Source organism: Halyomorpha halys, unplaced genomic scaffold (assembly GCF_000696795.3).
Source record: "Halyomorpha halys isolate HHAL.00 unplaced genomic scaffold, Hhal_1.1 Scaffold169.1, whole genome shotgun sequence".
Lineage (NCBI taxonomy): Eukaryota > Metazoa > Arthropoda > Insecta > Hemiptera > Pentatomidae > Halyomorpha > Halyomorpha halys.
The window spans coordinates 1,439,729-1,456,314 of NW_027104700.1; the positions used below are offsets into that span (position 1 = coordinate 1,439,729).

General features: G+C 32.0%; 1 protein-coding gene across 1 annotated transcript; it reads right to left on the reverse strand.

Moving 5' to 3' along the window:
* Positions 1-2,070: 2,070 nt before the first annotated feature.
* Positions 2,071-10,840, reverse strand: LOC106678921 (odorant receptor 49a). Its single transcript, XM_067053538.1, has 5 exons — positions 9,945-10,840; positions 6,517-6,616; positions 3,942-4,046; positions 2,287-2,442; positions 2,071-2,208 (listed from the first exon to the last, which is right to left on the reverse strand). The coding sequence occupies exons 1-5, from the start codon at positions 10,838-10,840 to the stop codon at positions 2,152-2,154; spliced, it is 1,314 nt and encodes a 437-aa protein (XP_066909639.1). The 3' UTR covers positions 2,071-2,151.
* Positions 10,841-16,586: the final 5,746 nt, after the last annotated feature.

Sequence of the window (16,586 nt, forward strand, 5' to 3'; positions counted from 1 at the left end):
ATTCTCAATTATTGTACTATTACATTGTCTACATTTTGGAGTACTATCCCATTTTCGGTACAGTTATTTAATTTACAGAACATTAACATGACTTTGATAACAATGACATAACATTGATCAATTCTGATCCTTGAGGCTCAGAGACTATAAGACCTCCTTGAAATAGTGGAAGCTCTTAAGGGAAATACCCTTAATTTTTCACCAATGGAAGTTCTTGAGCCAGTCACAGTAGAGTAGGAAATGGAACTTTCATCAGCAGAATCATTATATGGAAGATTTTGCTATATGATAGTATCCTCCAGGAGCATTCCCATGATGATGATATTGTTAAGATGGTGACAAATAAATTAAAAGTTTTTTCCTTTTATTTTTAGCAAGTATAAAAAAATATGTATCAAATCGGTAAAATTATTTCTTTGTTTTACAACTATTCTATTACAACAGTAGAGTTGTGATGAGTGGATTTTTTTCCTTTCCTCTTCATAACGGTTAGACTGAGCATTTCTGTCACTAGTACACTCCTAATATGACATCGTTTTTTTCTCATTTGAGGCATGAAGATCTTTTACTAAACCTGGATTCTTCAGCCCCTGATGGAAGAGTTACAATTTGCAATTTAAATTTTAAATTCCATTGAAAGTAATCGTAAAAAGTTTTGTCCTCTTCACATCCAATTTTATAACGCAAATAGAAAAATCGTCTACCATGAGATAAATGCTTACGGGACACCTCTTAGGGGACAAAAAAGTAGGACACTCCTGAATAATAAACCATGATTTTGGCAGTGAATAAACATTTTTTGTTTGTACTGCAGGATGTTGCATATTTTAAATTTTTTATTGCACAATAATCCAGTTTCTAGATATAAGTAATAGGAAAGTGTTGGAATAAACCATGATATTTTAGAAAAGATTGGATTTTTTACAGATCATGATCCTGTGTTATGTGAATTTGAGGGAAGGATCATGTCAGACAAAAGCATGATATTTGTAAAATAGTTTCTAGTGCTCCAATATTTACCTCAGCATAGCCACTAGAAAGGTAACATTTTATGCCTTTCCATTTATGGGAAGGTTGAGCGCAAGTAATAAAAAATTTCCAAGTCCATTGGGTTATATTACTCAATGATATTTTGTTAATGTTTTTAATCAAATTAAGCTCAAAATAATGCTGTTGTGCATGGTCCTATCCAGATGCTTTATATTTACTTTATTTTTACTATAAATATTGTTACAGTGTGTTTGTTGTTCAAGAGAACATCAATAATTCTTATCTGCTTGATTGGTGGACATTTATGTTTCTGAAAACTTTAACTAAAAAATACCTATTTCTGTGAGAACGACCCTTATTATCTAAATGGCTGAGCTTTATGAAGAAAAAAGTTAATGATTGGAGAAGTTTGTCGGGGGTGCGGTCAGCAAAGAACAACATAAATAAACAAACAAACATATATATTTATTTATTTGGTTTTGTTTATTTATGTTGTTCTTTGCTGACCGCACCCCCCTGACAAACTTCTCCAATCATTAATCTACGGTCAACTATCTACACCTCATCAAAAAAGTTAATGCTTTGATCTATAAATGAGTATCAATTTTTTTTTATTGGAAAATTCTAATTGGAAGTATGAAGCTTTTGAATTTTTGTAAATAACTTACCAGACAACATTTCACCTATTGCGGTACCTTAGAGCACCCAACTTTTAACTTGGAGCATTCATCTACTAAACTTACATAACTGGTAATATCCACTTCTTCGACTGTTACTATACTTTTTCCCTGTAATCTATTATTTTCTGAGTGAATTACTATTTTTACTCTGATTATTGTTATTTGAATATGTATTATGGAAACAAATTATTTTAATATTATAAAAGGAAGAGAAATAACAGTTTATAAAAAATAGGAACCTTAAAAATGAGAAAAGGTATCGGATTTTAATAATAATAACTTAAAATTTTATAATATCTAAAATATAATTAACTATAAAATATATTTGGTAACATATAACAACAATAATAGGAACCTCCTATTGGATTACAGGTTGTTTCTTCCTCCTTGCGTTGCTGAAGTTTGAAATATTACTTTTATTTATGTAACAAAGTATTCACCTTATTATTTTATTTGTTTATTGCTTGGTCATAAATTATTATTAGGCAACATTGAAAGCAGTTACAAGATTGTAGTAGGAATATGAGCTGTTCATCACCTGTAGAACAAAAAAAAAATAAATAAAGAAAGAAAGCCAAAAAAACTGTTTAGAGTTTTTTATGATTTAACGACATACTTTTGAAAAAGTATCCATATTAGCAGGAATCAAACCGCCAGCTATTAGTGTCATAGGTCTTAGCGTAACCTCTTGGAATATCTTTAAACTGGTTTTTACCTCCTTATTACAAAGATACCATTTTATACAGTATATTTCAAACCTGAGTTTTTCATTCTATAACAGTATGATACATAATGTTTATTAAAACTATTTAGTTCAATATTAATTTTAAAATATTAACTGAGTTATTTTTTCTAGTTAAACCACTCCCTAACAACCAACACGAGGAACCACCAACTGAATAAATACCCTTTGTTATGATAATATTTCTTAATTTGATTATACAGACTCAATGTTCTGAGTATAACAATGTAAAACATTATTATACATGTAAATATATAAATTAAATAAATAAAAACAAACAAGCTAAAAGAATATGCTGATACACTAGAAAGTAGTTTCTTTCTGGCTCTGACATTCACCGGCTTTTGCATTCCTAATGGGTTGATTACTGTAGAGCACCCAGTTATCATCACCTCAAAAGATACAGCAAATAATCACATTAATTGACTAGTTCTTATGTGCGAAAATAAATATATTTTTATTTGTACATATTGTTATTTTATTTAAAATTTTTGTAATTTATATTTTATATTTTTCTTTTCTTTTATGTTTATTAAAGAGGGAAAAAGGGAAAGATATATTAGGAAGAAATTATAATTAGATGTATAGATAAATGGTGGGGGAAAAAAGAAGAAGAATAAGGAAAGGGAATAAAAAAAAATATGAAAAAAATTAAAATATAGAAAGAAAAAGATAAAAGGAAAAAAACAAAACAAAAAACATGTATTACTATTATATATTTAAAATTAACTGTACTAAGCCTATACATTATAAGAATTAGAAAAAAAATTGTCTAACTAGGTATAATTATGTTGTATATGTAGTAACCCATTACAGTTAAGAGCAGAACATTTTTTTTAATAACCTCCCCTCCCCCCCCCTCTCTCTCTCTCTCTCTCTCTCTCTCTCTTTCTTTCTCTCCCCCTCTCTCTGTATAGATCATTAATTGGAGGTAGTGATTGGTTAAGAAATGTTAACAGCTAAATTAGCCCCTAAGATTTTTTTCTAACCAGACTTATTTTCTTGTGGTATTCGGAAGACAGTATCAGGTGGCTGACAAGAGTGATACCCGTACCAAGAACAATACTAGGTAAAGCAGAGACCTTTGTGGATCTCCTCATGTAAGTGAGAAATCTTTGAACACTGTCTTGCCAATTTGTACTCTTACTTCTCAAAAGGGTATAGACCTGCTCTGGGAGCTTGTCCTAGAGTGCCTCAGGAAGCCTTTATGCAGTCTATTTATATCATTACGTCTTGGCAGTATATGCCAACTATATACCCTAGACCGGTCTGGCAGCCAGTCTTTTTCAGTAGCGTTGTTAAATCTGCTCTTGTTGTCACACCAATGAAATGTGCTCCACATGTTACATTATCATTAAAATTATTTGAGTTAGTGAAAACATACTAGTAAGCAGTTTTTCTAATAAATACACCTATAAAACTTTTCCAGTAGGAAGCAACATTCAGTTTAAACCTAATACTGAAATAAAATGCAGATTGATTTTTGCAGGTGAGCAATGTTATGAAATATGAAGTATCAATGAACTTACCAAGTCAGTTAACCTTTGACTAAATACAGAGAAAATATACATGAAGCCAACTTCACCTGCACAGAGTATTAATGATGATATTGTTGTCCCTGGTAGTTCAACCCACTAAAATAATAAAAAAAAAAATTTAATCGTTTTTTTTTATTTATAGATTTATGGCTTAAAAGAAGGTCAATCAATACCAAATTTGACTGAAATATTGTTGATTGTAAAGTATATTATTTATAATATAATATTTTTAACAGAAGAGGCAAAACAAAGTTATAAATAAAACTAAATTTTCATGGATTCAATGTCTATTTATTAATGAATCATTAATATTAAAAATCGTTTTCATGACAATTTAATCATAGTTTTATTTGTGAATAATTTTTGCCTAACTCTGATTTTGAATATAAGAGATTTTTTTTTGCAGAAAATTAACTTAAATAAATAATAAATGTCCAACCAGATGACCATAAATCTATCAGATCGTGACAAAAGTTAATACAAAAATTAAAGAAAGAAATACATTGAAGGGAGGTCATTGAACAAGCTGTGCTGTTAACATTTTTTTGGGACACGCTTTTACTGGATTAGGAATTTTTGGTGAGAACTAAATTTCTGCGAGGTTTCAAATCCGAAGGAATGCCAAATTAGAGAATAAAGAAAAAATAATTCAAATACACTTATGCAAAGAACAAATGAACACATGAACAAAGAACAAAATACTTAGATCTATTTTTTATTGTATAAGTGATAAGGGCAAAAAAAAATTCTTGGAAGAAGGCTTGTGCTATTGTTATTGGTAAGAGGGAGAGGGTGGTCACACCTGCTCCTGCAAATCACTTCTGTTTAATTTTTTTCCTATAATTTATCAAAAAAGATGATATGTAATAATTAAGTAATATATATATATACACATTGTAATATCCTCTTTTATGAGTAAATAGTTATTTTTTATATATAAATGGTTTTTAATATGTTTTTATTTTATATTCAGGACATATCCTGGATGCAGGAGGTCCTGAACATCCTTGGTCTCTCTCACTGGTAGACATCAAAGGAAAATCCGAGAAGAATAAGATACCTCTTGATTTGGATTGCCTGGTGAAAGGATGTAGGTCTCCTGGTAGCAGAGGTGACTAAAAGCCATTGTTATACAGTTTGACATAGCATTTAGGAAAAGAAGACTCATAAATCATCAAAAGGAGATGATATAATTGGTTAATTTTGTTTCTAACTAGAATTTAATACATTTGGACAATAGCTATTAATTTAGTGTAATTGTAATTATTAGTGTTAGTAAGTGTCTGTTCTGATTGCCTTAAAAAACATGCTCTGCGATTAAGAGTCAAATTATGTTATAAAATTTAAATAAAGTTCTCCTATCTGTTTTATAATAAAGCTTTCAATTTGAACCCAAGCTATCTTTTAGACATGAGAATAAGTTAAGACTATATAGATTTCCTTAAAATAATTTTTGAATATTACAATACAATGCACTCAGATGGGGATATTTTTACTAAATTATGGATGTACCAAGAGTTTTGTAAATATGATCAAAATCTTTATATATGTATACACACATCTCACTTTTGAGAGATTTGAACAGAAAGTCCTCCATACAATTACAGGAGTGATTTGGGATCAGGGCCTTAACACATGGATTAGAAGAACTAACAGTGAACTGCTTGCAGAGACTGGTCAGTCAATATCTCATGATATGAAGGCAAGGAGGTTAAGATGGGTGGGACATGTGGCTCGAAGCAATCCATCAGGATGTATCCACACAACAATGAATATGAATATAGTAGGCAAGAGACCAGGTGGGAAGCAAAAATCTAGGTGGATAGACAAAATCAATGAAGGAGAGAAAGACTGGAAAGCAGTAGCCTATGATATGCAGGTGTGGAGAAGGCTTGTTCGGGCACTCAAAGATCTCCAAGATCTGTAGAGCCAAAAAAAAAAAAAAAAATAAACATCATTTAAAAAAAAAAAAAGTTTTCTAGCTCAGAAGAAATTATTGTGTCTTACAAAAATATCATTGAGACAAGATATCTCTAGCATAATATATATATATTTTTTAAATAGTATATAAATCATATAAGTTTTAGGAATGACTAGGTATCAGATTTTAAGCAACAATGTACAAGCAGGTTAAAAAAAGAACACAAGAATTTTTTTGCCAGAAGAACCAATGAATTATTATGGAATATATTACAAGTGAAATATACTACATCAAAAATTGAAGTTTTGAGATATTTTATGAAAACAAATTTTTTTTAGTATTATAGAAATAATAATTTTACTTTTTATAAGCAAATAGATGCTGATGATATTAATAGACTCTTTGGAGTTTAATCTTTTTGACATCTTATGCTGGAAAAACCAAATAACTCAAAACTTGAAAATCTTTACATAATGTGTTTCACTTGTAAGGTGACTATATTAGAAAGTGGCATTCACGAAGCCATTGTCATTTTTAAAATTATTGGTGTTCAAAATTTGCTACTGATAAAAGTTGTTTTAGTAATAGTGATAAATTCTTTATACTTGGGTTTACTAAAATAAATAATTAAATAAATGAACTTACTGAACCGAGTGATAATAAGCTAAGAGCGATCACTAAAGTCCCTGTCAAGTAGGCCAGAAATGTTGGGACTGAAAATATGTCTGCCCAAAGATGAAAATTTCTAAAACAATCATGAAATTAAATTTTGCTGTGAACTATCATGGAATAAAATAAAATCAAGGACCGAAACATATTCATATTTCAATACTTATTCACTAAAACTTTATGACTATTTGAGGTACGTTGCTATTAAAATCAAACATTCTCAGCACTAAAATATATTTTCCATAATTTTAGGTATAATTTGGGAAATGACATTCTGTACAATGTTCATAGTTTTTAATAAATGCTAATCAGCAATTTAATTTTTTATTAAACCATTTTTCCCCACAGATTAAAAATATAAAAAAGTAGCTTGAAAATTTTATTTTATAACAAAACGTTTATTCTAGTAAAATAAATATAAAAGTTATATTTATTTTTTTATATTATAGAAGTTAAGAGTTTGTTTCGGTCCTCGAATGAAAGAAATTTAGGACTTAATCAATCATAAAAATGGTTTTGTGTTTGCTGTATATTGAATATTCTTAGTTATAGTAAGTACCTAACTGAGAGATGTTGGGAGAAATGGTCTTTTATACTGGGAAAGATGGCCTTGGGCTAGAAGGATGGACACAGAAGTCCCATTTGAGTTAGGTTATATTAAAGGCAGTTGAGAAACAGGTATTAATTTAAAGGAGATTTTAATTATTTATAACTTTATTAAACTATTGTATATTGATAATAATCACTCTTTAAATAGAGAAAAGCCAATTATTTGTAACTTTTTTATGTGATTACCTTTCTTATTTGATACCTTATGTCCTCTTCATTTTAAGAGATTCGTCCCATTTATAAAATATATTATTACCAATTATCATGAAATTTATATTGTTGTAACCATGGTATCATTATTCTAAAAAACAAAAATGAGTTAAGGAATCGGCCTATCCGTTTGTGAATTAGTTTGGTGTGGCTCAGAACAGATCAAAATGTTAGAATTAAGAGGCTTTGAAATGAAAAGATCTGTTGGAAAATTAATTTAGTACAATTGCAATAACTTTTTTACTTTATTTTAGCCATCTTTGGGGTGGTAATGAAGGTTGAAGGTAACAAAAATTTCTTTTGTTAAAATGCTTTATACTAACGGATTAGAGGTAAAAGTAAGTGGAAAAAGTAAGTCTTGCTTCGATCTATACCATTCAGACAGTCCAAATTGTATAGAGACGATTCGTTCAATATACTCCCAAATTACAGTCTGTTATGAAAGGCTTTCCTGTTTTACCTTGTTTTGGAATTCCCTGCTCATCTCTATCTCATCAATGATCAATATTTCACATGCATTTAAAGAATAAATAACTATGTAACTTTGAGCAAATATGTACATAAGCTTTTATATTCAGTTTCAGTTAAGTTTTTTAAGTCTCCCTCGCAGAAGAGAATAGAGAGCATAGTTTAGTAAATTGCAAGTTAATCTTGAAGTAATTGTTAATTAATCTTGATGAAATATGATTAATCTTATTTTTTTTATCTTTTAAGCACAACTTAATTATCCTGACGAAAATGAAAATTTCAACTTAATCTGATTAAAATGAAATTTTATATATTTTTACATATTAATATATATTTCTTACATCTTATAATTTGCTTATATCGCATTAATAATAAAAAAATTATTTGTGGTATAATTTATTTAAATTACCTACACAGAAACTAATACTTTACACAAATGAAAAAAACAAAAAAACATTGTATTTATTAGAACCATGAAAAAAATCAGAGTCCGTTTTTTTTCTGAGTGTATAGTTTTAGCTTAATTCCTCTACAAAATTATGATAATTTATTTGTGTTTTGGAATTTATCAACTCAAGTTCTCTGTTTAACTCACCCATTCTATATAAATATGAGCTAGAACGGATTTTCCCAGAACATAATGAAAATTGAATAAAGTTCATTCTATCTTTTTGAATAAAACAACAGCTTCGATACGGCTGAGTCTAAGGTTTTTTTTTTTGTTCATTGTTATATATCTAGGTATATAAATAATTTTGTGACACTGAATTAGAAAGTTTATGAAGAAGTTAAGTATGTACATGTATGAGTATGCATCAGCTAGAGTTGAGCGATTTATTCCATAGTAAACGATGTAATATCGCCATAGTTTTTATTGATAGTTTATCTATACTATTACAAATATAAACTTGAAGAGTTTATATCCAGATCCAATCCAGATGCGGTACCTTCGTAAGATGAAGGGAAGGACACGACGAGATAGAGTACGGTACAGTACCATTCGGACTAACCTCGGAGTCAAACCGGCCGAGAGCATCCTAGAGGGGCATAAGCTAAGATAGTTCGGACAATTCCTTCGGATGGACCCAGAAAGGAACTGCCAGAAAGACATGAGACTCGCGTGGAGGGTAGAAGGCTAAGAGGAAGACCACGCATTTGCTGGGAGGAGAGTGTTAAGGAGGCGGGATATGGACTAGGAGTAGGAGAAGGGAGATGGTCCAAGAGCGAGATATCTGGTCCAGACTCTGCAAATTGTACCCATCACTGCGCAAGCAGTAAAGGGGATAAAATGATTATGAGATGTGGTGAATAAATAAAGAGGAAAAAGGAAAAAATAGAAAGATCGAATTAGAACGGGAAAAACTGAGACCGCGTGAACTTTTCACATTCGTTATCTATAGTTAAACTGTTCTATTCTTGGATGGAACAAAATTTGTACTCGTCATTACTACCTCGAGAAAAACTATAATACGAGAATCTTTAAAGCAACAGGCAATTTTTTTTTCATAATTTTTGCGATCCTGGTGTATAGATTTTTTCCTTCGAAACACACATAAATACTTCATAACAAGCCTACTAATATACACCAAATTTGGGGACGTATGTAGAGTGGTAAGAGAAAGTTGTGTGATGTTTTATTTTCGACAATCTTAAATCTTTATAAATGTTTTTAGTGAGAGGCGTTAATTTAATTTTTTTCTACTATAAAAACATTTTTTTTTTATTAACGAGGTAAAAATCAAGTTTTTAGGTGAAGATACTCAATTTTAACTTTTTACATTCTTATAACTTCGTATGGAAAAAATAGTTAGTGTAGTATAAAATTTCCAAATTTGAGTTTTCCAAATACAAGTGTTTGAGTTCTTCTGGGTCGAAGTAAACAAGTCTCGAAAAATAGTCTGAGTCTGGGTGTTTGTACATTTGATTAAGAGATACAATGCGATTTGTTTAATAATGAATTTATTCTGTACCACCCGTTTATTTTGGGGCGAAAACGATTTCGGTTAAGAACAAGATTACTATAACAGAAACATATTTATATTAAATTCAAGTGGTTAATCTAACCTTATTTTATACTTATTACTGTTTTTATTTGGTAATATTTGCAATATAAATACCTCATTATAATCTGATGATGCCTGAAATTTTTATTTAAGCATATGTTGTAGCAATGTGCAAATTGTGTTTGGTAATATAACTTGTCTCCTGATAGCTTGTTCCGAGCTCCGAATAGTTTAAATTGTAAGATTTCTGTTCGCTCTTCGATATGTTTTATTGAATCGTACAAAATTTCCATCTGCATCCAGAGGTTTTGCGACATCACTATGTAGGCAAATCCGCCAACCCCAATGGATCCACTCAAGATACAGGCACCTATTACTTGAAACAAGGAAGCAACGTAGTAACCCATCCCTTCCGTAGTCTGGTAAGGGTATTTTATGTAAGGAAAAGGCAAGTGTTGGTTGAAATCCCCCGAAATCTTGCTGAAATCGAAGGTGCCATACTGATCCACTTGTGGAGTTAACACCAGGACCGCAGGAACGGATATCGCCACTGTTACAGGAATCATAGCCAATAGCATCCTCTCCTTACGGATATTTTGTTGAAGTCCCTCTTTATTGAGTTCGTAGAACTCGGAATAGTCGTAGAAGTTTTTCATCATATATCGATGGAATAAGGCGACTTTGTTGTGTTTCGTTTGTATAAAAATTACGAGAATGATATCGAGTTGTATTAACAGGCAGAAGTGGGTGGTCTCTCCAAATGTCACGAGGCTGACATCGATTAACATCAGAGCAGCTTTCACCATGAGGATGAGATGATAGATGAGGATAAATTCGTAAATAATGATTTGCAATAGAGTAAAGAGACGGCGCCTCCTGTTCAGTTTTGTGTACATAGCGGAAAATTGGATGAGATGAAGGTATTGCGCTGAGACGTAATCATCCACTTCATCGTTGCTCTCTGCGCTCATGGCGTCGACAATTTGTGTCACCTTGTCCACCAGCCACATAGTGCACTAATCGAAGATCAGCTTTTAACCAACTTCACACGTTGTTGTCGCTTCTCCACAAAAATGAAATAAAAAAAAGGTTCCCGCCGGCATATATATAGTGCAAACTGAATCATAAAAAAATTATTTCACATTTCTATGTCTCATCATTTATTAAATGCGATAGTGCAACTTCTGTGTAAAGTCCTTGCAACTTTTCAAGGTCGTCAATACAATCGAAGGGAATTATTTAAAATATGGATTTTTCCACTTTTATGACAATACCTGTATGATTCAACATAATGCTTACTTATAAACCTAGTGTTTAATGTTTTTTTATGATATTGCTGAACATTGAATTTTACCCAAATCCCGTGGAATTTTCAAGATTTTTGCCTAAATACTATGTATCTAGTTGTATATAGGCCAGAGGCACATCTAATATTTAGATGGGCTGAAGTTCTGTGCCAACCCGCTATTCAAGGAAATTGCCCCTCCAACAAGATCTGGTAGGTGGCAAAGCACGTTCCTTTGGTCGGGCGTTGATGACCAGGCTGTTAAACGCCCTTTCAAAACTAACAAACAAACAAACGTTCCCTTGGTTGACGTCTTCGTCGAGGGAAGGACTTCGGGCTCCGCAGTCTGAAGTAATTCTTTGTAATTTTCTTTGTTGATTCGGCTATCATACTACCATTGTAAACCCGCCTTCAGCGGACCCTGTAAACCTGTCTTAAAATGCCATGTAGCAAAACAAGATTAATTGTAATGTATGTGTATACATATTTTCTATGTATATAATGTATTTGTTTGCAAATAAAGATATTGAGGAGGTTAGAAAAAAAATCTAGTTGTTCGGAATGCAACTTAAGCTAGCGAAAATAACGAGTTAAAATGCAGGATAGCAGCTGGGTACTCTCAGCGGGTATTAATTACTGAGTTTTCGTTATTTAGATAAGAAAGGTTGCTTTTTATAAAACTGTAGAACTTAAACAACTATATTAGGCCTCATGTTTTAGAAAGTTTACTCTACTTTAAATGATGTTATAGTAGGTTTTAGAGTGTTGTAATGTTGTTTTTAAATATCTGGAGCTCGGAATGAAAAGTTATTATTTTTTTTTTTTACGTTTTGAAGCAACTATCATCCCCCAACTGTACTTTCAAACTCATTAATTTTTACTAGCTACTATACATATTTTTATTAAAGTATTAAAAAAATCAGGGTGAAATAACTGACTTTTTTTTTCCACTGGGGTCTTGTACCATTTTTGAAGGGTTCTCTACCATCGTCAGTGAAGAAACAAAAATGTAGAATTGTTTTTTTTTAATAATTTATTTATTGTTATTTACAACTGTATACACATATATACAACAAGTAAATGTGCTGTAGGTCACATAGTGACATGATACAAACACGTGGAGACTCTACCCACTGATAGAACTCCAATAACATTTCTAGAGGAGAAGATCTCGAGGCCATCTTCTTTTTAGACGTCTAGGAGCATTATTAGGTAATGAAGGAGAAGCCAGGTTAGAAACTAGTGGATTTGGGTGGTTGAGAAGTTTATCACGGAAGGAATGGTATCTGGTTCTGGCCAAATCGGCAACATGTGGAACATTGAGGTCCTGATGGATGACTTGATTTGTGATAAAGTAAGGAGCATTAAGGATTTTACGAAGGATTTTGGACTTTAAGGATTGGGATTCGGGAGGAATTTGATGATTTAGTGTAGCCCCAAAGCTCAACTTCGTATGTCCAGATAGGCCTTATAGTAGTCATGTAGATCAGTCCTTTGTAATGGATTGGCAATTTAGACCGTTTTTCTAGTAAATGTTGTAATAGTCGAATCAACGAGCAGTTTCTTGTCTTTTTAGTGTTGTATGAGGATTCCATGTCAGTCGTTTGTCGAAATGTAGTCCTAAGTAGCGGATCTGTTCGACAGGAATAAGTGGGGTATTATTAAAGGATACCGTAGGGCAAGAGGTCATGGGTTTACGACGAAGGGTAAATGCGATTTGGTGGGATTTATTGGAATTAATTTTAATCCTCCAGTTTGGGCACCATTCTTCAAGGGTGGTGATGTGGGACTGGAGGGTTTGGGATACAATGTAAGGATCATTGTTTACTGACAATAGACATGTGGCATCGGCATACATGGTGAGGATAGTGTTAGGATTCCAACCCATCCTAACACTATCCTGTCAGCTGTGAAAACTGTATAGAGGATACTACCCTGAGGTACACCAGCAGACTGACGGAATAAGGATGAATAAGCGCCATTGTAATTTACTTGAAATAATCTGACGGAGAGATAAGAACAGTGTAGAATATTAAATTGTAAAATCTTGTAGCTTAATGCTAATAATATAATGAACCCAATGATCTCGATAAATTTTTTTTATTAGAAAGATTATATAAATGTTTCTTACATTCTATTGGTGTTATTTAAAACATTAATATTTTTACTTTTTTGACATTACCTGTAAGATTCTAAATAATACGAAACCTAATTATCAAACGATAAATACTAATAATAAATATTTGTAGGATGTTGCACATTAAACTCGACGCTCAATCGCCAAAATTAAAAGGCTCCGTGCACAAATTTTAACCAATCATATCAATTGCAGATGTCTTCTAGCTCTATATATCAATTTTTTGTTTGTATTTGTAAATGTTATCGATACTTAAGATTTCCTGGAAATATCTTTCCACACATCCTCACAACCCAAGGTAGTGAAGCTTTGCATTCATACAGGAAATTAAAAAAAAGGGGTATGTCCTTAAAATCAAAAATTTACCACTTAAGAATCAAGAAACGAATTTGGTTCCAATTATGTTTCTTTGATTTTTTAGGAATGAAATTTTCAGGATTTATGCAGGATGGTGCCCAATTAGTACTTCTTACATATGGAGTATCAATAATTTCATTTACGTATGCGTAATCGTATTTTTCTTTGTACACATATATGTCGAAAAAGGCTCGTCCGGTTTGGCCCAAATTTAGAGGGAAATTGGGGATCAGTGTGAAAATAGTTCAGTTTTTAATTTAATCAAATTCCATTGATTACTTGAAAAAAGTGGCCTGCTTAGTTACTATAACAGGTTGTTAGTTGTTTTAACAGTTCGTAAAGAACGGTACAGTCTCATACAAAAACTCCTCTTACTGTTTGCAATGCTGTAACTATTTAACTATTATAAATTCTAAAGATTATTATAAAACTAAATAAATAAGTAGTTACGAATAGGTATGTAATTAAAGAATAAAAGAGAAAATGAGAACAGAAATAATATATATATATAGATCTAAAAAAAAAATAATAGTAATGATAGTAATAAAAATAAATTAATATAGAGTTTATAGCTGGATCACTTGCAGCTTCAGTCTGCAGGATGAGGTTGGATTGATTACGTTGTAAGCCAGTGCACCTTTAACTACTGGTAGCTAGGAGTGAGATTTAATGAACAGTTTTTTGATGAAATCATTTGTCGATTCCACTTGTACATCGCAATTTAATTGGCTGTTTCTTATAAACTACGGTTCTCAGGACCTGGTTTTGGGAATATTGGAATTTTTTTCTTCTTGTTCAGGAGGCCGCTCAGATCTCAAAACCAATCATTAGTAATTGCCTTAGTATTCTTTTATAAATAAAAATAGTTGTATCCGGTTTTAATCAAGATTTTCTTTTGACGATAGGATACAGCATTGCAAATGTGGGCTTGATGGGTGTTTACATTTCTGTAAACAGAAGTGTAAACATTTCTGAAGTTTATCTAATTTTATTACAATGTTAGGGCTAAAAAAAAAAATCCCTTAAACATAGAGACAGACAGACATTAAGAAACCTCGAGGCGTCCGATTATTGTAACCAGAGTTGAGGAGACAAGCAGCAACAAGCGAAGAGCGGCTGTGGCCATCTGAGGGTCACAACTCAATCTGACGATAAATTTACACGCTCTTGGTATTGAGAGATCGTTATTAAGCTGTAACTCAGCTTAATGGCTGAGTTACAGCTTACTGTAAACTGGCTTCAAAAGTTGTGGAGTAAAACTTTTAGCTGAGAAACCTTAAACTGGTTACTGATTTAGCGTTGACATTGAAAGAATTGTCACATGGTAGTGCCAGCTGCTGGGAGGAGGAGATGGTTGGGGGTGCGGTCAACCAAGCACATTTTGTTGGGTTGTAAAATAAGTTCGTAACGTTTTTCAATATTTCAATTTAATCCTCTCTGTGGTTATAAAATCATGTTTAAATATTCTGAAAAAGTATTAGTTAAGATGCTTTTATGCAGTTTCAACCGAGATTCCTAATCTTTAAGTGGTATTTTGCTTGCTCAAAATGGAAAAGAAAAAAGTTCAATTTCGTCATTTAATGATTTTTTATTTCCGAAAAAAAAAAAAATCCGCTGCAAAGACGGTTAAAAAAATTTCAGTGGGTATGGCGATGATGCCTTAGAAGAAAGCGCCGTTCGTAAGTGGTTTACTCGGTTCAGAGGAAATTTTGACTTGGAAGAGGGAAAGCGGCCAGGTCGTCCCACAACTGTAGATGACCAAAGTCAAGCATTGGTCACAGACAACCCTCACGGGATATCGCAGAATGTTGTTTATATGACTATGTTGAGCAAAAGCGTCCAGCATTGGCTAATCGCAAAGGCATAGTTTTCCATCACAATAACGCCCGTCCTCACGTGTATTTGCAGATCCGGCAGAAATTATTGGAGTTTGGCTGGGATGTGATCCCCCACCCGTCTTATTCACCAGACCTTGCCCCAACAGATCTTCACTTATTTCGGGCCCTTCAAAACACTATAAACGGGAAACACTTTAATTCGTCCGAGAACTGCAAACCGACATACAGGAGTTCATTACGCAAAAAATTGAGAAGTTCTGGGAGGACGGAATTAAAAATTACTTGAAAGATGGCACATGTGATAGATCAAAATGGGTCATATATAATTGATTAAAAATATTTACAAGAATCTGAAATTTTTATTGAAATCACTAGTAAAAAACGCTACGACCTTGTTTTACACCACAATATGGAAATAGCCAAAAAACAAGGTTTTCTAACATAGTGAAACCTTTCTGTAATAAATTATAGTTAGCAAAATTTTTTTTCACCACATTATACTTCACTCCACGATATACAGATGTATATGTAGAATATCTATCCATCTATTATACTAGTTTTTGTCTTGGCAGTTTGAATTTTATGAATGTCTATAGCTTATTAGTCATGATAAATAAATAAATGTTATGTATGAAAGGGTTTGATAAATAACTTAAGGAGGTAAGAAGAAAAATGTTTTTCTCATGTTGAAAACACATTCACGGAAATGAGAATAGCGATATAAACGTATTATATATCGTTGGAAAGCTGAATATTAAAAAAAAAATATTTAAGAAAGGAAGTCATAGAATGTAATGGAGAATGACCATAAAATTAAAAATAAAAGGCTTGTTTTAATACGTTTTCCAGATGGGCGCATGATAACGTTTTGTTGTCACTTTAGTTTAAAACAACAAAACAACTTTTAATTTCACATAATCTATAAACAAGCCCTTCTGTTGACAGGATAACTCTATAAAATCATTTTCAATATCGATCTATCTAGCACTATCTGGGAAATTAAATTCCCTCCTTATTTCAATTATTATTCTGGAATCCTCACACAAGACTGAAAAGACAGGAAACTGCACGCAGATTCCGACTACTACAGCACTTACTAGACAAACGGTCTAAACTTCCAACTCATTACAAAAGACTGA